This window comes from Labrus bergylta, chromosome 20, assembly GCF_963930695.1.
Source record: "Labrus bergylta chromosome 20, fLabBer1.1, whole genome shotgun sequence".
Taxonomy (NCBI): Eukaryota; Metazoa; Chordata; class Actinopteri; order Labriformes; family Labridae; genus Labrus; species Labrus bergylta.
In genome coordinates, this window is record NC_089214.1 from 8,357,232 (window position 1) to 8,378,304 (window position 21,073).

The window sequence follows — 21,073 nt, forward strand, 5'->3', positions numbered from 1 at the left end:
TAGATTATTTTATTTTGGTCATTTCAGTATTTATCCTGCCCTCACCACTTTGTAAAACACGTGATGGGGTTTCTACATGATAAATAGGTACAAAATAAAAGATGCCACATAATCCTTCTAGTTACAATTAATGTTTTAATCAAAGTAGAAAATAAAGTCTAAATCTACGCGATGTTCAAATACATTTAAGTATAAATATACATTACTTTTCACAACTGTATTACTTGTGTCTATGTGTTTTTATATTTGTGTTAAGTGTTCTTTTGTGTTAGCATTAATCTCCCAAAGTAAACAGAGCAACTATTCACATAGAAGGAATATAAATAATACAAATAAAAACAGTCTGAGTTTTAGCCAATCAAAGCACTTTATTGCACTGTATAGTGTGACGGTGAGCCAATAGCAGGCTCTTATAAAAGTGTCATTTAATCTTTTATCATGTGTACAAAACAAGTCACACACACTTGTACCGTACAAAATCAACACTATTTACATACAATATACACACACACATACACACACAAACTCACACACACCATGCAGACTCTCTCCCATCCAGTCTTCCGGCTTTCTGATGGGATTTTCCTTCATATCCAACGTCCTCCACCTCACACACACACAAACAAACAAACAAACACACAAACACACACACACACACAGGGACTGAAACATGAGTGTTCACGCTGCTACCCACAAACCAAAGCTGCCATGACAGCCAAACAAGCGCTAAGCAAACTCCTGATATGCATAAAGTTTTATTTTCTTCTCATTAAATAAAAGTCGACAACACACGATGAAACAAGAAAAAGAATCCAAGATGAAGAACAATGAGATGAAGTCATCGAGGATGTAAAGAAACGCTGCTCGATCCATTCGTAACCCTCTGAATAAACGTCTTTATAACCTGCAGAGTCAGAGGTTAAGAAAATACTTTAAGCAGTGCTGATGCTTCCCGTGATGTTAGGGCGACTACACCTAATTTCAGGGTTTCGCTGTTGTTTTTTAAATTTAATATTTAAATCATTTCTAAATAATTACAAACAAACTGCAACACCTGAACACCCAAAGGCTGCCGAGTCTTCAGTTCCCCTTTGATTTCCTCATTAAGTCCCTTTAAATGACAATATTCACACAGTGCACCTCGGTTCACACTTTAACCGATACATTTAGAAATGTACGATGATGGTTCATGTTCAAGCTTTGCTGCACTTTAGCTGAAATGAACTACAGTACTTTATTGATAAACATTGCACTTATGATGTACTTTAATGTTTTAACTTTGAAATCATTTAAACTGATCTAATTTTGCATAAACCATAAACTGTATATACGCCTTTGGGGTGGCCTCTGAGCCTCAAAGTGAGGCCGAAATGGAACGTCGTAAAACTGCATTCTTACTAGCGGCCAGCAGAGGGCGACTCCAATAGTTGCAGTACATTTATTTTAAATTAGAAAACGTGATCAAATCATGTCATGAACCCTTATCGTGATGCATATGGTGTCTTGGGTTGAGTATATCTCTAGTTTCAATTCTTCAAACAGCATGATGTTCATTTTGTAAGTGATGAAACTAAAAACTGTTTTCTTTAGTGCTAAGCTGCTTGTGATCGACACGTTTCTATCTGCATGACGAGGTACTACAATTCACTCAGAGAAGTCGGCTGTTTGTTTTTGTTAGCTTCATTTTGTTTAAAGATCCCGTGAGGAGTTTTTAGCTGCTTTATGGACTACAAAAGAAAAAAAAAAAAAGACTATCAGCACAATGATGAATTATTTCTAAAGATTTCAGAATTGGCTGCTGTGGGCTGGTTGATAAACTGCTGCAGTAATGTTTTTAACATTTTTCACAGCAAAGATTCTCAATGAGTGAAGATTTGACTGTAAAACAAGGCAGGCTGAAAGGTTTTGTTTGAAACTCTACTTACACGTGCACAGGAAAAAAAACACATACTGCTTTGTCCACGAGGGCGCCATAATCACCAAAAGTTCCTCATAGGAGCTCTAAAGCGTGTTCTTAGCTAGACAAAATTAGCTTCCCAATGAATTCCACATTTGGCATAAATGACACGTGCACCTCGCCAACTAAGCCAGCTCGAGTTGAGTACTTAGTGTTTGCTAAAGCCAGGCTTCTCTCCATTTGCCGTCTCTTCTGGTTTACAAAAAAACACAAGACAACTGCCGAACTTCAACTGGAAGTGAAAAATCAGAAGATGCTGTAACTGTGTCTATGTGGGCTTCTTCTGCAAAGTTTACGGCATTAACACGTCCTCTCTCTTCTTCTGCAAATGAGTCAACACACAAAGCTCCGATCAAACTGTCACACTGGGCGGTGCTGACTGAACATGGACAAGATTCTGTTCCTGCATCGCCGCCAATGGTTTTTATAAACTTATTTTAGTGTTTGAAAAGTCTCGGATGGAAACAGATTTTCCGATGTCAAGTCAACTGGACGCTGAAACACACACTCAGCTTTTTTTTGGTTGTTTTTTTTTTATTTTTTTACGTGTTTCTGTTTGCAGCTTAAACGTGTTAAACGTGTTAAAGTGTTTTAAGCATCCGTATATTTTTTTCCCCCCCTTTTCCTCTTTTAAGCATAAAATCTTTCCCATGAATCACATTTACACGATGTGAAATGTCCCCGTCACACATAAACACAGACAGGTGAACACACTCTCAGACAGAGACACACACTCTGCAGACACACACACACACTCACACACACACACAGGGTGCAGGTGGAGAGAGCTGCATATAGGGGCTACTACACCTCATTGTGTTTTAGGTTCCTCTCCATATAGATTATTATGTCTATGTACAATATTTATATTTTTACAGTTCTCTGGCTGCCCCTGTTCTAATTGAAGTAAAACCACAAATCTGGATTTATTTGATTCGACCAGTAAAACATGATGACAGATACGAGTCTCTAGTTTTTTTCTCGCTCTACTTTTATCTCCTAAAACTTCTGAGAAGCGACAGGCGGTGTGACGACCAGAGCCATCGCCCCATACACAGTGTTCCCCCTAAGGCTTTCTACAGTGACGAGCTCCTGGTGACGGTCACGAGATTAAATGGGGTGTAAAAATGATCATAACACCACTGAGCAATCAATCAATAAGCCAATCAATCATCCAACCGGCACGACACGACTTTAAAGAAAACAGACGACTTAAGACCACACCGTACGCAGGTTCAAAAATACAGTACATGTTGATTTGGGGGGAAATAAAGGAACAACAACGGCAATATGCACAGCATACACACGCATGCTATCTCTCTCTCTCGCGCACACACACACACACACACACACACACGCACACAAAAACACACACACACACTCAGGCTACATGTTGTAGGCCACGTAGATTGGATCTAGCTGGTCTTGTAAGAAGCCGTCGCGGAGGTGCATGCGCTGTTTCTCGCCGCGGGAGTTGATGGGGATGACGCCGATGTCCGTCACCACGACGACGCCCACGATCAGGTAGTGCTCCTCCAGCACCGCCTTGGTCACCATGGGAACCAGGTCAAGAGCTTCCTGCTCGGAGCCTTCCAGCTCCACCACCACCACCAGCAGGTTGGTCCAGGGGAAAACGGCACTGAAGACGAGGAGGAGGACAAATGATTTATGTATCATCGCGGACACTGTTTCTGCTGTTGAGGCTGCAGTTATTGATTCATGTGAACCACTAGGGGGCAGCAGAACTCCACAACAAGCTTATGTCCAGTCTGACAATCACTCTGCCAATAACTTTGTCAGAGTTCCCAAACTATCAGACACTGTGGCTGCTCTCTGAGTCTGAGCAGGATGTGATCAGCAGGACTGTCGGAGCTTCCTGCGTCTCTTTGACTGTAAAACCACTGCAACTCTGTACTTTTTAAATACCTTTGTCTTAAGAGGAGTCTTAAAGTCTCACTTTATGCTACTCTATTTTCTACTCCCCTACATTTCAGAGGGAAGTGTTTCTTTGACTGCACCACATGACTCTGAGAACATAACTTTCTAGTCACAGTGCAGTGTAACATTTCTAATACAAGAAACTAGGATCTGTGTATAAATATGAGATTGTTTACAGGGCTGAGCACACGTCTGTTCATCTGTTCATTATCTGCACTAATCTTTTTGAGTCATTATCAAAAACGTTCACTGTTAAATTTGGTTTCGGTTAACTTTCAAACCCCGCTCTGACTGTACACGGAGCTATGAAGAGACAACCTGAGTGAGAGCAAAGTGCCTCCCGTGCTTCAGAGAGCTTTTTGAACAACGAACCAAAATGCCCGTCTCTGCTGCTTGACCTACATGTAGGTACTTCTAGAGCCCCGCTGAAGTGAGGACAGTCGTAATAAATCAGCAAAGTTCTGATTATTTTTGATTTTCTTTACAGGAGCGTGCGTCATTCAGAGTTTTCTAAGTCATCATGACCTCTAAAGAACTCAATGACTTCACAAAAAGCTTTATTTCCATAAGTTATCATTTTAAAGTGATGATTGTGAAACGTTTTTCGGGTCTAAACCAAATAAAGCTGATTTTTGGCTGTTGTATTTTTACATCTGAAAACCAGGATTTATGATTCCTTTCTGTCAGACATTTTTAACCTGAGGAAGAAATGAGAACTTCCAAGGATCGTGATATTTAGCTTTGCTCATTACATTTTGATATTATTTTAATTCATTTTGCCTACCACTCCATGATGCTCTTGTGTGCGCGGATGACGGAGGTCTCGATGTCGATGGGATGGTACCTCATCCCCCTCAGCTCCATGGCCTCCTCCAGAGCTCCCACCACGAACAGAGCATCGTGTCTCTCTGTTTCACAAGAGGAAACAAAAAGAGACGCCATGTTAGTTTCGGTGTCACAAGCAGAGAGGGAACTAAGGACTCGGAGAGAAAACAAACCTCCGGTGGCGTCGGTGAGCTCTGTGCGGCGGAGGAAGCCCAGGTATCCCGTCCTGGCCCAGACCGTCTGCGTGTCTCCAAAACTGAGTCTGGAGTTGAAGTGATCAGACTGAAGGACCTCCTCGCCGTAACCACTGTAGTAACCGCTGCCGTTATGAGCGCTGTGCACCCAGATCTAAAGGACCAATCAGAGGCAGAATAAGCTATTGGTGGAAGAGAGAATGATTTGAAACACGAGCAAAAAGTTTCAATGAGATCTTTTCAAAAATGTAATGACAGAAATGTAGGTAACAACAGAATGTTTCAGAGAGGTGAAAGAAAATAAATCCTACAAAACTACAAACTGTGAAAACATAAAAGACCAACAGCTCGATTAAACTTTACATTTTTAACGATATGCCAACAAAACTTCAGGGGAAAAACCTCAGGGGAGAGTGGTTCAAGAAAGGAGGGAAGAATCAAAAAAAGAGTAAAACCAAAGAGGCATCAACAGAAAAGTTCAAGTAAAAATAAATTAAAACAAACAAAATGATAGATTTAAGAGATTGAACATAAAATACTGTTACAGGAACAATACTGCAAGAAAAGAGTTTAAAGGTATCAATTACAAAAAGAAAAACCAAAGGAACAAAAAATGACAAAGAAGCGAATAGATAAAATAAAAAGATAAAAATGTAAAATAAAGGCAAACAAGTTCAGAAAAAGAGTTGGAAAAAAGGGAGCAAGAAAAACAATAAAGGCAAACAGAGGAAAGAAATAGAGACTAGAGAAAGGAAGGAGCAATGAGGAGACAAAAAGAAGCAGTAGAAATTGAAAGGCTAAAGAAAACGGATAAAAAGGACAGGATGGAAATAACGGTGACAGAGAGATTATTTAAAAAAGAATAACAGGAAAGGCTAAGAAAAGAAAACTGGAAAAGGGGAAACAAAAAATGAGTTACGAGAAAGAGAAAGGAACAAAGTTAAGTTTGACTGAATATTTAAAGAGCGAGATGATTCAAAGTAAAGAAAAGGAAGGAAAAAAGGATGAAATACAAAAGAAGAAAGCAGTAAAAGTATAGAGTCACCTCTCCCAGGTGTGAGTCTCCCAGAGGTCCTTTGGTCTCTGGGTTGGCGATGATAATACGAACTCCAGGTAAGATCTGAAAAAACAAAGAATGGGTTGCCATGGTTACAACATCAGCCATACTCTTTGATTTAAGCATCAAAACAACTAAAAAAAAAACAGACCCAGCTGTTCAAATTGAACGCCTGCTTTCACCTCAACAGTTCAGTTCAGGCGTGTGTTGATTTGTGGTCAAATAAAGATCTCGTGAAGTTCTGCACGTCTGCGATCACACTTCACAGCTGATCAGATTTAATCTTTCACATACTGAACAAACAGAAACACTGTTCAAGGAGCATCCAAACACAGGACAGACTGGGAAACATCGTTTTTCTGTCCTCCTCCCACATGCACTGAGTCAAAATAAACAGCGAGCTGATCGATGACCAGCACAAACATGACGTCCTCTATTTGTGTGTCAGCGTGGGGGAAGAAGAAACACCAACATGCCATCAAACCCAGGAAAAGACTCCATCTGTTTAACACAGCTTCATGAGGAAACATGGATTTTATTTTATCACAGGGAACAACTGTTTCAAACCATTCCCTTTTCATCCTGTAAACGATTCATTTAATTTGTTATATATGAGCTTCTACGATCTCTTGAACTTGAAGTCAAAGCACCTCAAGCTGATTTTAGTCATTTTTCTTTTCAGAATATTAGGAACTCAAAAAGAAGCCTGGCAGTGTTGACCTCTCATCAGACTATATGAGAGGACCTCTCATCAGACTATATATAGACTATATATATATATATATATATATATATATATATATATATATATATATATATATATATATATATATATATATATATATATATATGATGCAACTTCCATGTTCTAAAAGTGAAGCTGAGGAGGTGGCCTGCATTCTTTCTAATGCCCAGCAGGGGGAGTTTCAGACGTTGTTTTAGACTGATTGATTGGACACCTGTGAGAAAGTTTTTCTACTTCTCACCTGATTTATTCCCCTCAGTAATCATTTGCCTCACAAGTTTGGGCTCCCAACATCTTGTCTTGTTGTCCTTCTTTTTGTAAATTATGGATCCTTTTAAAGTTAAATTGAAGCACAGCATGCTATAGGGTTTGGCTAAATGTTGTTGAAAAGCCTCGACCACAGTGACCCGTCTGCAAAACTTCAAGAACTGGACTCATGAAGAGACGTCATTTCTGTCTTTTTCATTACCAGCTAAAAAATCCTCACAGGAGCTTTAAGTGTTCAACATATCATACTGAATGTTTGCCATGTTCAATATCTTAAATCAGTTTTACTTCCCCGCTGTGATTGGTTAGCTAATAGGTCAAACATGATGGTAAGAAGTTCACACAAAAAACAAAATGACCAAAATTCGAGGAAAGTTAAATGTTCCAAAAGGCCGTGTCCTGCAAATTTAGACATTTTAAAAGCCTAAATTCTCTCTCATTTGCAACGGGCAATTTTAAAATGCAAAAGCAAGACATTAAAGGCTGGCTTCTGGAAGCTTCTGTTGTGCACCAACGTCCCAAACAAACCTTGTTGATCTACACAGTGACCGTTATTGAACCAAGAGTTTCAACACTGATACAAACAATTAGTATTAGTTTCTGCTCATTAAGACTTCTTTTGTTCTGACAAAGTTGTGAAACACTTAAAACAAATCTTTTGCCTCTGAGTGTGTTATATTTAGCCTCAGCCAGCTCTCCTGCTGACCTCTCTGATGGGGATCACTGAGTTGCTAAGAGATCTGAAATGAAACTGGAATAAGAGCTGCTAAGTGATGGGATGAGTACAAAGTAATTTGCTCCTGGATTAAAGCAGCAGATTTGAAGTGCTGGAGTCTGGATGAAGACGGAGCTGAACAACACAAAAAAAGTACAAGTTGCAATCAGGCGAGAACTTACATGCAGCGAATTGTGTCGTTCTTAAATCTGCTCCAAAAATAAAACACCCTTGAATATAATCTTCTAAATGTGGGCGAGTCATACACTTCATTTTTCTCTCTTCGCTTTCTGCCATGATGTCTTGAACAGTTAGAATAATATTTTCTGTCCCATTGTCTCTAAAACATGAGCTAAGTATATTTTTAAACTCTGAAGTAAGCTGTACAGCTGTACTGCGAAAATAATGTTGATCTGATAAAACAAGATGTTGGTTGTAAAGCTTCTCCTCACTCCTAACCCACTGCAGGCAGGTACAGGTGAACTTTACTGTGTGACAGGACACTGTGACATCACTGTTGGCTGTTTTCAGGTTTCAGAGATGTGATTAATGTGATATGATCCTTCCTGCACCCACACGTCCTCAGACAGACAGTGAGGATGGACGCCTCTGGGCTCGTCATGGACTCAGAACCTGCTGTCTGCTTTGACTCACTGAACGTGGGAGGACGTGCAGCCAAAAAAACAGAAATAAACCGATCTTCTGCCCGTCTATAATTTGCTGCTGTTTGGTGCATCTCAATTTTTCTTCACTGTGAGCTTGCCTCTTCCTAAAATGCATCCTTGGGAAAAAGAAAAGTACTGTTCAAAGATCCCAGTTATGTCATTTGTCTTAATTTGATCTCCTGAATCATGTCTTGTAAACAGCTTTTAGGTGGAGGCTCCAAGGGAAAGAAATCAGTTTTGTGCAGATACTTATTTTTTTGTGTAGCTTTTTGACAAAAACATTAAGTACCAGATCTGCTTCAATTTTTATTGTGCAATTGTTTGTGCAAAGAAAAAGATAACTGCAATGTATTTATTAACTAAATAATGAAATTATGTTAGAATTAGAAGTGGGTGGTGAGTAAGCACTAATGAGAGACGACTCTCTGTGAGTAGGAGGGTATTTCATTCTTTCAGAACGGTAACTGTACTGTTAGACTCTGAGGAATACGCAATGCATCTAAAACATTAGTCCTTACACCTCAGTAAACTGCCTTAAATGATCTTTGTGCTCCAGTACTTTCTTTGGATTCTGCCTGTGTGAAGGAGTCCACTGAATCATCTTTTTAATGTCTAAAGTCCATTTCTGAGAACAGTAATCTCAATCTGTGGAGAGGTGAAACGCAAGAGATTCCTTCTACTGTGCATATATTTTCTGTTTCTTACTCCCACTCATTTACAAAATAAAAGCTTAAATGGGACAGAACATCCATACATGTTCTGTGTTGTTTAACTTTTGATTGTAAGGATGTACTGTATAAAACCTGGACATAGTCTCAGTGACATCACCCACCGATGTATGAAGAGATGTTTTAATGGCGGTCACCATGTTTGAAATGCTTTCTCAGACTAACTTTTGATCAACCTAGATACAGGGAAAGAGGTGAAGCCGAGCTGGGCCATAAGCCTCCTGACAAACAGCTCCAACACACCCACATGTCAGTCAACTCAACGACACCAAAATATGCAAAATGTATAATGCACAAGTCTTTGCCTTGATAAAATCAAAACAGGAGAGATAAAACAAAATTCTCCCTGCACAGTTTTTACCAATAAAGAAATTAGTTATAGAGACAAAAACATTCTTTCTGATTCAGATTGTGAACATGTTGAATTCTTGTTCATTTTTTTTGCAGCAAGCCTCTAGTGGATAATCGAGGAACTGCATTCTTTTTTTGCATTTGCTTCATTATTTTCATCATGAAGTTAAATGCAGACTTCATGTCCAGCTTACACTTAAATAAGGATTTAAAAAATGCTGTGTACAGATGGGTCACTGAGTACATTTAAAATAATAATCCCCTTCAGTTATTGTATACTTCCAGTGATTCAGCCAATCATAATGTCTGAGTGCTATATCATCTTTATATGCAGAATCAGGTCAACCATATTTGGTTCACACTCTGGTTTAAACATTTTAAATTTACTCAAACTGCATCTACAGTTAAACACAAAGTGTGTTCACATCCTACATGTTTAATAATCTTAAAGTGAACCTGCATGACGCTCACCTTTCCAGACTCCATTAACGGCAGACTGTGAGGAGATCCTCTCTCCACCAACCGAACCCTGAAACACACAAATGTGTAAATGTCTCAGTTTAAAGTTAAAAGAGAGAAACTGACTAAATAAAATGTTGTCAGGACAGACTGTAGTACCTGTCATGGCGGAGCGCTCTCATGTCCACGTACACAGTCGTTGGGTCTGGTCCTGAGGTGCCCTGCAGCCAATCACAACACAGATCATTATTTCACTGACATGGGAAAAGGGCTGTTTCCTTAAATTAACAAGTTAACGATGTTGTTCATTTGGAAATACAGAGCAGATTTTTTTTAAATTCAGAAAACCTGAGAATCATTTTGTTTTCTGAAGTGGGTGTTAAACTGTGCGTAGAACAGCAGCCTTTCAGATATAAAAAAATAGGACTTCATTCAATTGTTTTCTGTGAGGAATATAAATGTTTTTCTCTATTCTTTTTTTGTCATCAAGTTTAAGACGCATGGGGAAAATAAAATCATTGCTTTGAATCATGAACTTTCAGATAATCTGTCATCATGATTTTATACCAAGCGTCAGTATTTAATAACATTTGTCTCTCACATTTCAGTCAGAACAAAAACAATCTTCATACCTCACAAACAAGTTACGCAATGGTTTTAGATTAAATGACTTTTAATATGAAACATAATGAGAGTTGAGACAGTGTCCTGTTGATAACGATGAATATTATCAACACTTAGAGGATGTACATTCAAAGTATCTCTCTGCTTATTGAAAGTGTGAGTCTGTGCTTCACCTGCAGGCAGATGGCCAGGTTGACTCTGCAGCCGAAGGCGGTGCTGACGGATCGCGGGTGGAGGCCGAGGTCTTTGAAGAGCTTTGAGAAGGAGTGTGTGAGAGACATCCTGGGCCTCTCCTCCGCCACCACGACGCAGGCCCGAACCCGGGACAGATCCAGACCTCGAGCCTGAAGGAGAGACGAGAGAGGAAAACGTAGCATTAAACTCAAGTTGTTTAATGGGATTTTAATTAGGCTGATTGATATTTTATTTTATTTGCAGCTCTATGTCTATGTTTACTGTCTTCTGTTTTTTACAAAGTCATCCATAGCTGTCTTCATTTTTCTTTCTTGTACTCTTTATTTTTCTTTTTTCTTTTTTTTAAGATTTATTTTTGGGCTTTTTGTGCCTTTAATGGAGAGATAAGACAGTTGATAGATGAAATCGATGAGAGAGAATGGGGAACGACATGCGGGAAAGTAGCCACAGGTGGGAGTCGAGCCTGGGCCGCCTGCTTGGAGGACCTCACATATAAATCATATTTATCTAACACTGACAAGACAGTGTAAACTTTGCTAAGTATTACAAGTATAGTATCAGAGATGTCTTAGTAAAAGTCACATCTAGAATTTAAGACTTATCAACTATAGAAATGTGTCTTTAAAGAAGTTTAATGACTTGAATTTGATAAATCTAACTTAAGACTTTTTAATTCTGATTTTACTTTATAAGTAAAAAAAAATTGCTCTTGTTCTGTCGCTGCAGCGTAATAAAAAACACCTTGAAACAAGTCTCTAATTTGTCTGTAGCCTACTATAAGACATAAGGAGGTTTGGGAGTTAAGTAAGAACTCAATCACAGTTGAAATAAAGAGCAACAGTGTGTTTTATGTCACTGACAGATTAAGAAAGGTGTTTGTAAGTAGAAAACATTTGTACTTTTCGCTCTGTGCTTGGCCCTTCAGTCTCCATGGAGACGTAAAGAAAGAAAATCACTAAAATTAACTCAGCAGTGACCAATCAGAGCGTTGCTAATTTCAGCCTGAAGCAGAGCGGACAGAGACAGAGTGTGAGTTCATTACTCCTGATCCTCTGCAGAGGCTGAAGTCTGTTAGACAGACTCTCAGTCTGTCGTTAATTTCACAGTGGTGAGTCCAACGGTACTGATGATCAGCTGCAATAAGAAGAATCACAGTCGGGCTCTGATGGTGAATCAAGAGCTGGTTTCAAGTTAGATAAAATCGTTTTTTTGGGATTTATTTCTTTCAAAATGCCTTGTCTAAAAAAAAGTTATGAGCTCCCTCAGCTTCATATTGATATTTGTGGCTCTTAATTGTTTTTGTGTCACTAAGCTTTACAAATTGAGCAGAGCCTAATTTTGATTTCAGCACCGCAAAAAGTTAAAAAGTGCATTTCTAATTTTGAATCAAAAATATCCCTTAACTGAGGTCATATTCTCCTGACAAGTCCAGATCGACATCCTATTTCAAGGTATAAAACACAAAAAATCTGCCCTGCTTGTTATAAGTAAAAATATCTGCCAGTGGGGAAGGCAAATTTGACTTTAGAATGAATAAGTTAGATCATCTTATTTCAATACACTCAACAAGTAAATGCTGCCTTCCTCATTGGCAGATATTTGTACTTATTATAATTAATAAAGGCCTCATTTTTTCTGTTTTAGATGTTGTTGTTCTTGTTTTGCAGTGAGCGCCATGGCTTGTCGTCATAAATCTTGGACCATGAGAAAAGGAAGACCCCATAAGAGGGACTTTACTGTCACCTGAAAACTAGTTCTATAGAAACATGTAAATAGTTTTAAGTTCCTGGAAAAGTTATTATTATTGTGTAAACTAAGAACAACTTTGGTGTCATGAATTAAAAACCTGACCGGTCTTTGGACTCATATGAGATCATATGAGACCATAATGAGTTCTTTAAATGCGTGCTGCGTCCTTGAGAGCCTCCTTTGGTTTAAAATGGTTAAATATGTTTAAAGATATGTAACAAGTGTTCCTAGAACTGTCGCTGTGTCAGAGTGTTTCTGACCTTGAGCGCCTCTGTCTGCAGGCCGAGTCCTTTGGTGCACAGCTCCATGACGCTGTACGAGCAGAAAGTGTCTCGCACCCTCAGCTGGCTGACGGCGAGCAGCCACAGCGCCGGGTTCGACTCCAGCTCCACCGGAGGGATCAGGATGGACTGGTGGCCTGAATACACACTACCCAAAAACAGACATACTTTCTTTCAGACTTTTAGGATGGTAACATGCAATAAAACAACCCTGTATACAGTTAACTGTAAAGCTTGTTGTTGTTTTTCCATAGAAACGTGAGAAAAACCTCAATCATTTATTTTACAGAAACAGGTGCAGAAATGAGTGATTGTTGCTCTGAAGTCATTGAGGAGGATGAGGTATTCTCAGACTGAAGGTGATTTGCTCTTCACTTTATTAACAAGACGCTCAGCAGCAGAATTCTGCCCTCGCCAAGTTTACAATTTACGAGCTGGTGATTTAAAACTGAGCAGAGCTGAGATCTGGAACCAGAGCAAACGTGGTGGAGCTTCACAGATAAATATTTCACAACTGCTGCTCTCTGTTATTGTTATTCAAAGGAAGTCAGACAACTTGTTTTATATCACTCATACTTTAGGTGGAAGGTGACGGCGGCCGCGTTGCAGTTTAAACAACATATTTGACGTCATCGTATTGCCAAAATATGAATCATTCGTTTAGCCGACTTGTAACTCTTATGCTGACTAAGGCGGGTGAGGACATTTAACCCTTTAGTCCACTAAGCGTGCACCCTTTAGTGTAAGAAGACATAAACACACAAACCTGCACAGACACCAGAGGACGAAGCCGAGGCCGCAGTACGGATCAAGACAGATGGCCACTTCTCTGGACGGGTACAGCTCACACTGAAGCTTCACCGACCGGCAGAACGCTCCAACTGCATTATGGGACATCTAGAGAGAAGGAGGATAAGAAAAGAGACAAAAGAAGACACACACAGACGGACACAAAACAAGGCAGAAAACAGACGATTATTCTTAAAATGCATTCTTTATATTTCAGACTTATTCACGGTTCATGCCTGAGCTAGGTTTGAGAAAGACAGACGTGACTGCTTTGATTTAAGCTGCTCTCATATCATGTTTCTTGCCTCTCTACATTGCCTTCTACAATAAAAATAGATATGAATAAACTGAATAAGAAGAAAAATGCGTGCGGGCGACTGAACAAGAGGCTGTTAGCGGTTTGCTCATGCGATGAGGATTAGCGCTGAGCTGACCTGAACTCCGGCCAGCATCCCGGTCGTGGACACGCTGAAGTCCAGATAGGCCAGACCGTCAGGGTTGGTGGGCTTATAGAGAGCTGGAGGCTTCTTCTTTGGCAGGTCATCTGCAGAACACACACACACACACACACACACACACACACACACACACACACACACACACACACACACACACACACACACACACACACACACACACACACACACAGACATATGTTTTATAACACTCAAGAGGACAGTCTGTTGAGTTGCATCCATTTCAGAAACACTGACCTGAAGATGAACCCACAATGCAGCTATAGCAGCTTGTGAGGAGTCAATGATTTAAAATGTTCTGCTGGAGAAGAGTTTTTTTTTTTTTTTACACAGCTGAAACTTTATCTATATGCACAGAAATACTAAACCTTGTGCCTTTTCTGCTTTCATAGACAGTGTTAAATAATGAATGTGATTCTAAAAGGACAAAGGAGTTCAAACTTCATGTTCATCTTCATAAAATGGAAAAAATCCACCTGCTGACTGAATGTTTACAGCAGTTTACAACCATCCACCATCCAGATTAAGGACTCCTGAGACTAACAGTAAACAGTCACATAACATGGACTGCTTCCATCTGGAATATGGAAGGGCTTGAAGTGCAACACACACCAGAGATGTCAAGCAGACAGGGGAAGTACTTAAAGGGCAGTAACGATGATCAACCTGTGCAGGAAACAAATCTGACAATACTGCTGCCATTTTTAAGACTTGAAATAAGTCAGCCTATGATGGTGTGTAGGTCTGTGGGTGTACATATAAAATCAGTGCAGGATTATCGAGCGGGTAAAGAGCTGCTGGTGAGCTTGTATACTGTATCTAAGAAGTGGACATAGCCACCATGATGCCCCAGTGGCTTATGGACTACAGATTCGATGCAACTAGCCATTTAAGAAGAATGGCCATTTGAAGTTTGTGCTTTGCCCGTACATGAATTTGGAGGCCATGTCTACTTTAATTCAGTCTATGGTTGACTAAAACACTGGAGTTTGTGGTTTAAAAGTACTCTACACTTCTTGACCACCACAGGAAGAGTAAATTATATCTTGTGATGCAGCACCTGTCAGAACTAAGCAGTTTTCCTGTAAAATGCAGTGGAAAAAAACATGGCAAGAGGAAAATTGTAAATCTTAACGATAATCCAAATGTGGGTTTAATAATCCTTAAAAGTTTCCTAGAACATATTTCTGTGTGAGTGATTGTTAGAAAATCAGCTGTACCTGTGTCGAGGACAGGCGGCCAGTTCCTGATGTCCACGGTGGCCGTGGCCTCCTTTGAGCGCAGCAGCTTACAGATTACCGCCGTGGTCATCACACAGGCTGAGTGACTGACCTGAGAGAGAGAAGGTGAAGAATCTCTGGTTACATAAATATTTAACTATAACTAATTATCTAATTATTGACCCTGCTCATCTCTTACTAAAATCTGAATTTTGCAGGAGTAAATAAAGAGAGAAAATAAAAAAATAACAATAACATTAAAAAAAAAATGTTCTGTATTAATAGTGTCTCAACTAAAGGGACAAAACTGGTTGCATCAAAGTCTTTAAAAAAAAAAGCAATTTAAAAACTCAAAACCAAAAAGTGTCACTTTGTAGAAAACTGTCAGACCTCGACGATCATCTTGACGGTGGGCAGGGTGGTGGAGATGTTTTGGGGGTGAGGTGGTCGCACGGTGATGGGAACACAGCCGGCGTACAGACAGCCATAAAAAGCTGCAATCAGGTCGATACCTACAGGACACACACAGAAACACACATATGAACTCACACACACACAGAGGGTCGAGGGATCGCTCTGGTTCTCTCAAATTTAACAGTCTTCAGCATCGTGTCTGACCTGGCGGGTAAACCAGAGCGACGTGGTCTCCCTCCTGCAGACCCGCTCTCTCCATCAGCAGAGCCGCCACTCGCTCAGCCCTCTTATGGAGCTGCAGACAGGTGAGGGAGCTGGACACCGCCCCCTGGAGGAGTGGAGGGAGGTTATTAAGTATAAGCATTGTATGATAAATTGATCAATCACTTTATCTCAGCAAGAGAGTTGTAGAAGAAGTATGGTCAGAGGTGTGTGTTGTTACCCTGGAGCTGAGCAGGGTGTAGAGGACGTGATCTGGTGTCGTCTGAGCTCTCCACTGCAAAACCTCGGACAGGAACAGGAACTGAGAAACACAATTAGAGCTCAGGTTATCACAAACAGTCAGGATTTTGTCACCCTGAGCACTTTGAATTGAAATGTTTGGACTTTGTGCAATCAGTGTGATGACCAAAGCCTAGAGCTGAAACAAATTCATCTCCTTAAGATTTAGTAATAAATGTGACTTATAATACAATACTACTGATAATAACTAATAAACTTATAGATGTACTTTACTGTGAGTGCAGACGTCGTCATGTTTACCATAAAAATGCATCAAACAGTTTTAAAGAAGACAAATAGTCATTGTAATAAAGTGTCTCACAGAGAAGTTGAACGTTTGTGCACACAAGTAGTCAAAGTTCTCACACGTTTGAGCTGAAACTGGGAAATGCATATGTAATAAACATTTGTATCCACTGTATCAATACTGCTGACTGAGCATCACTTTTTACTGCAGCAGCAAAAAGTCTCTGCCGTCTATCAAACATTAAAGTGTTTTAATCGATATCATAGAGAGAAATCTCAAAGCAGGAAAGAAACTATCTGCTGATGCGTCAAATTGCCCCTGAAGAATACGTTTACAAGCACTTTACAGAAAGCTTTTCCCCGTCTGGGAGCTTAAAGAGTGATTTTGATCAAAAGTTGTTTGAAACTCCTGATGAAGTCAAAATTGTCACCTGTGCTTTTACTCTAAAATGTCAAAATTGTCACCTGTGCTTTTACTCTAAAATGTCAAAATTGAAATTGGTAACTCATCAAAACAGGCTCGACCTTTAGCAGCACTGAATTTATTGAGCAAGATTTCAAAGGGTTTCAGGAAAATAATCCATCCATTGAATTGAATATTATTTCATCTAGACGTGAAATAAAATGATTCATAGTATGAAAAAAAAGCATTGATTGTGTGTCTATGATTTTTACCTGGTCATTGTCGTCAGTCTGTCCTAAATCTCTGCCGCTGGCCTGAGCGATTCTCTTCCCTGACACCAGATTCCCCACCATCACAGAGGCAGGTCCGATCTCTGCATCACACACACAGACACACACACATTAACAAGAATCACCTTCAAGCCTAGAAACATGCACAGACAATATGACATTCTTATGAACGCAAACCCCCGTTTTCCCACCTGGTTGTTTCTGCCGGGGTTTGGGCAGGTTGGTGACGCAGGTGTGGGGACACATGAGGACGTTGCAGGGGTGCAGCCCCCCCTCCAGGTACAGCTGCTTGATCTCTGACAGGTGGATGCCGCCCAGTGGAGTCTTAGGAAGAGTGTTAGCGGGGACCAGAGCGAGGCAGAACACGCCCACGCCGTGGATACTGTCAATGGCCTGTTGACCAGAGAGAGAGAGAGAGAGTGTGTGTGAGAGAGAGAGAGGGTGGGAGGGGCCGTCAGAGGAAGGTGGGATTATCTGCTGATGCGTAATTATTGTGAAATTATGGCTTAACCTTTGTGTTGTCTTTACCTGACCCACCTTTGCTAAAGCTCTAAAATAAAGCTGCTTTATTGAATTTTGAACCTAAATCTGTTCTGCATGAAGAAAGCACCTGTCAGTCATCACAAACACTATGGCAACTCTTTTGTTAGGAGAGAGTTCACAGTTTGTTCTTTAGGTTAGTTTGAAAATGAACAATAATTCACACAAGAACTGAATCTTTGTTAATCTTCTGAACTAAAAAAAGAGACAGAAATTGAAGTGTTTAATGGGATAAGTGGAATGATTACAATAATGTGAAAGGTGATGTACCTGCAACACGCGGCTCATCCACTGGAAGCTGTCCTCCTCGGTGGAGTCAGGTCTCTGCTCTGCCACGACCACAATCCTCTCGTCCCTAAGCACCGTCACAGAGAACACCGCTATCCTGCAGGACGGAGGAGAAAAAACATGACTCAGTGCAGCCCTCTTTTACACCTCATCTTCTTTTTATCTATTTCATTATACTGTAGCCTTAACTGGAAATAAGACTGGCTAAAAAAAATGGTTACATGTAAGAAAGTCATTTTATAAGCTGATAAGTCTCTATTGATTCCTGTATCCATCCAGAGTGAGGATGTCTAGCTAGTTTATTCCCCTAAATACCTCAAAGTGAATCTGAGTGACAGGTTAGTGATAAATGATGGGCAACCAGATAAAAAATATCAACAACAGTTTGATCACACATTAGCAGTACATATTTTTGCACGCACACAAATGTGATTGTCTCTGCAGGGGCATTTCACTCTTTTCCTTTGAGCTCATGTGACAAAATACTTGTTGCAACGCTGCATACAAAAATGCATCTTTTTTACTTTATTTAATCGTCCTTGTTGGGTACCTAAGATACAAATTTGGCATCAGGAAATGGTTGGTAGAAAAGTGTTTAGAACTAGACTACAGGAGCCTTTAGTAAGTGATTTAAGATGTTTTTTCTATAGATCAAGCTTTAAGTGTAAGAATAACTTACACTGAAACACAGGTGTGATGCAAATCAATCATTATGTGTAAAAGATGTTGGATGTTTGATTAAAGGTTGTTTCACTGCAGAGGGATTAGAGTTTGTTGGATGCAGGTGTTGTCCTTAATTCACTCCACATACTGCAGTGTACTTTCTATTGATTCTGCCTTAAAGCCGAGCTGCAGCAGATGTAAACACAGGTTCAGTCGTGTACAGGGCAGAGTGAAGGAACAAGAGAGGAATGATATTCTAATCACACCACAAACACTCGGCTGGTTTTATAATAAGCAAACAGTGGTTCTCCAGTGCTGGAGGTAATAAAACATCAAGAACATGACAAACACAGGCAGACACTTCAATATGACAGGGACTGAGCTTTGCATGAGCGGCCAAACAGCAGACTCATTTAATCCCATTTCCCAACTTTTTTCTATTCATTTTTGATTGTTAATGTACAGTGTTGATGTCACAAGCTGTGATTTCTATGTGTTGTACTTTATAGATTACAAATAAACTCAGCCTCCAGCTTTAAAACCTTGAATTTAGCCAGATATGGAATTTCCTCAAATGGCCAGTAGGTGGCAAATCCACTAATTGTAAAAAAGAAGTCGGATTATATACGAGTCGATGAGAAAATTTGCCAACTTCTTCCTCTGTTAACATTTTCTTAGTTAGTTTATGGTATTCATGGATGGCCTAGCAGTTGAGTCGGGCTGCAGTCCTCGTTGCAGCGGTTCTGGGTTCGAATCCCCCATGAGCCTTTGCTGCCTGTCACCGCCCACTCTCTCCTCCCAACATTTCCTGTCTCTCTTCAGCTGTCTTATCCGAAAGTCAAAAATAAAGCTCATAAGTATTTACTAACTCCTCACTCCGCTCCAGCTCCACCCTCGAGTCCAAATATGGTCAGCTGAGCTCAACGCCTCAGGATACCTTGGAAGGAGCTGGGAATTGTTGATGAGGAGAGGGCAACTTGAATATCTCGCTTAGCCTGCAGACAATGCAATGTGGCTCTTCATAAGTTGTAGAACATGAGTGAATTAAAAAGTCCATTGACTTAAACTGTCATTGGCCATTTTAGCAGACGGATGTCTCACAGCCAGCATCATACTTTAAAGATAAAAATAATATGCTGACACTTAAAATCTAAAATGTGATCTAGTTTTGATCAATGAAGAGAAATATTGTTTTTCCTCTGAGGTATTTCATGTGAAGTGAGTAACAAAGTCAATGTTTATCATTCTCTCATGCCTCTAGTTAAGATCAGCGTATTAAACGGACTAATGCAGTACAATCTTTCTATAAGTTCTTGCTTCGACTGCTTAATTTATTTTACAGGGGACAAGCCATCAGACCCCTCTTTATACTTTAAACGTCATCAGACTCTGTCAGCTAAAAGATGAATTTCCCCCTCGGTGGTCTTGGACACAATTAAACTTTCCCCTATTACTGTTTCTGGATGCACCCACTATTGCTCTACTTTATTAGATTTATTATGTGTGGGATGATTGCTCGTTAATCATCACGACAGTAAATGTTTCAGTATTGGACATCTGGCTGGTTTTCAACTACTGTTGAAGGGAATGATTAAAACGTGGAGTGACTTCTGAACGCTCCCCTGGGTGTTCTGCTCCACATGTGAGACCATAAAATAAAGAGAACAGTCTCCCACTCTCACCTGCCCCTGTAGACGAATTTCATTGGCTCCACTGCCAGTGCCGTGGCGACAATGTCGTCGGCGTTGTGCCTCCGCCCGCTCACCATAATGAGGCCGTCCATCTTGCCTGTGATGAAGCAGAGGCCGCCGGGGCCGATGAATCCCAGCAGGCCAGTCCGCACGAAGGCGTACTCGCTGATCAGCCCCCCAGTGGAGCTCACCGGGTAAACCTGCAAACAGATTTTTAATCGAGGACTTCTTATTGACTTGCCACACTGCTGCTCTTTATAAGTGAATGTTTTAAGCCAACTGTAAAGGAGTCCACTCCAAAAAAATATCCCTGCTGAATGTCACAGTTTATTTCACATCGAGAAAAACTCAATTTAAGGTAGCTCAAGATATTTCAGGATTCATGTCAAATAAAAGAGTTTTTAATGTGAAACACAAACGACTTGAATTAAAATTGTCTGAGTTCAGTAACTAATGTACATCTTTACTAAAATGAGGGACGTCTGTTTTAAACAGACAATAACAAGCTGAAGGAGGCGCCGTCATGTCACTGTTGACATTTGCTGAATTTGAGATAGATCCTGTATTAATATTCAGAATGTCAAATATTATACTTTGAAGTTTGTTTGTATTTTGTAAGCTCACCTCAAAGGTGTTCTTAGTCATGCCCGTGAGGCCGTAGTAGGAGGTGCCGGTGGCGATGGAGCAGACACAGAGCTCACCGATCTCATCCGTCTGACAGAGCTGAGGGACGCCTTCTGGTTTCACCACACACACCAAACCTGAGGGGCGAGGGAGAGCGAGAATACAGGGTCAACATCTT

The 21,073-nt window shown here is 40.2% G+C and overlaps 1 protein-coding gene across 4 annotated transcripts in view; it reads right to left on the reverse strand.

Moving 5' to 3' along the window:
- Nucleotides 1–344: 344 nt before the first annotated feature.
- LOC109994269 (disco-interacting protein 2 homolog C) overlaps nucleotides 345–21,073 on the reverse strand; it is a 59,460-nt gene continuing 38,731 nt past the window's right edge. For all 4 annotated transcript variants that reach the window (XM_020647541.2, XM_020647543.2, XM_020647540.2 and 1 more), the window contains 19 exons: nucleotides 20,896–21,032; nucleotides 20,263–20,471; nucleotides 17,900–18,014; nucleotides 17,281–17,482; nucleotides 17,072–17,172; nucleotides 16,092–16,172; nucleotides 15,854–15,977; nucleotides 15,626–15,747; nucleotides 15,236–15,347; nucleotides 13,974–14,083; nucleotides 13,517–13,647; nucleotides 12,730–12,898; nucleotides 10,699–10,869; nucleotides 10,061–10,122; nucleotides 9,914–9,971; nucleotides 5,960–6,034; nucleotides 4,894–5,068; nucleotides 4,680–4,803; nucleotides 345–3,596 (listed from right to left, as the gene is read on the reverse strand). In XM_020647541.2, coding sequence (XP_020503197.1) covers nucleotides 3,344–3,596; nucleotides 4,680–4,803; nucleotides 4,894–5,068; nucleotides 5,960–6,034; nucleotides 9,914–9,971; nucleotides 10,061–10,122; nucleotides 10,699–10,869; nucleotides 12,730–12,898; nucleotides 13,517–13,647; nucleotides 13,974–14,083; nucleotides 15,236–15,347; nucleotides 15,626–15,747; nucleotides 15,854–15,977; nucleotides 16,092–16,172; nucleotides 17,072–17,172; nucleotides 17,281–17,482; nucleotides 17,900–18,014; nucleotides 20,263–20,471; nucleotides 20,896–21,032 — 2,531 coding nt within the window. In that variant the 3' untranslated portion in view covers nucleotides 345–3,343. The remainder of the gene's footprint in view (nucleotides 3,597–4,679; nucleotides 4,804–4,893; nucleotides 5,069–5,959; nucleotides 6,035–9,913; nucleotides 9,972–10,060; nucleotides 10,123–10,698; nucleotides 10,870–12,729; nucleotides 12,899–13,516; nucleotides 13,648–13,973; nucleotides 14,084–15,235; nucleotides 15,348–15,625; nucleotides 15,748–15,853; nucleotides 15,978–16,091; nucleotides 16,173–17,071; nucleotides 17,173–17,280; nucleotides 17,483–17,899; nucleotides 18,015–20,262; nucleotides 20,472–20,895; nucleotides 21,033–21,073) is intronic.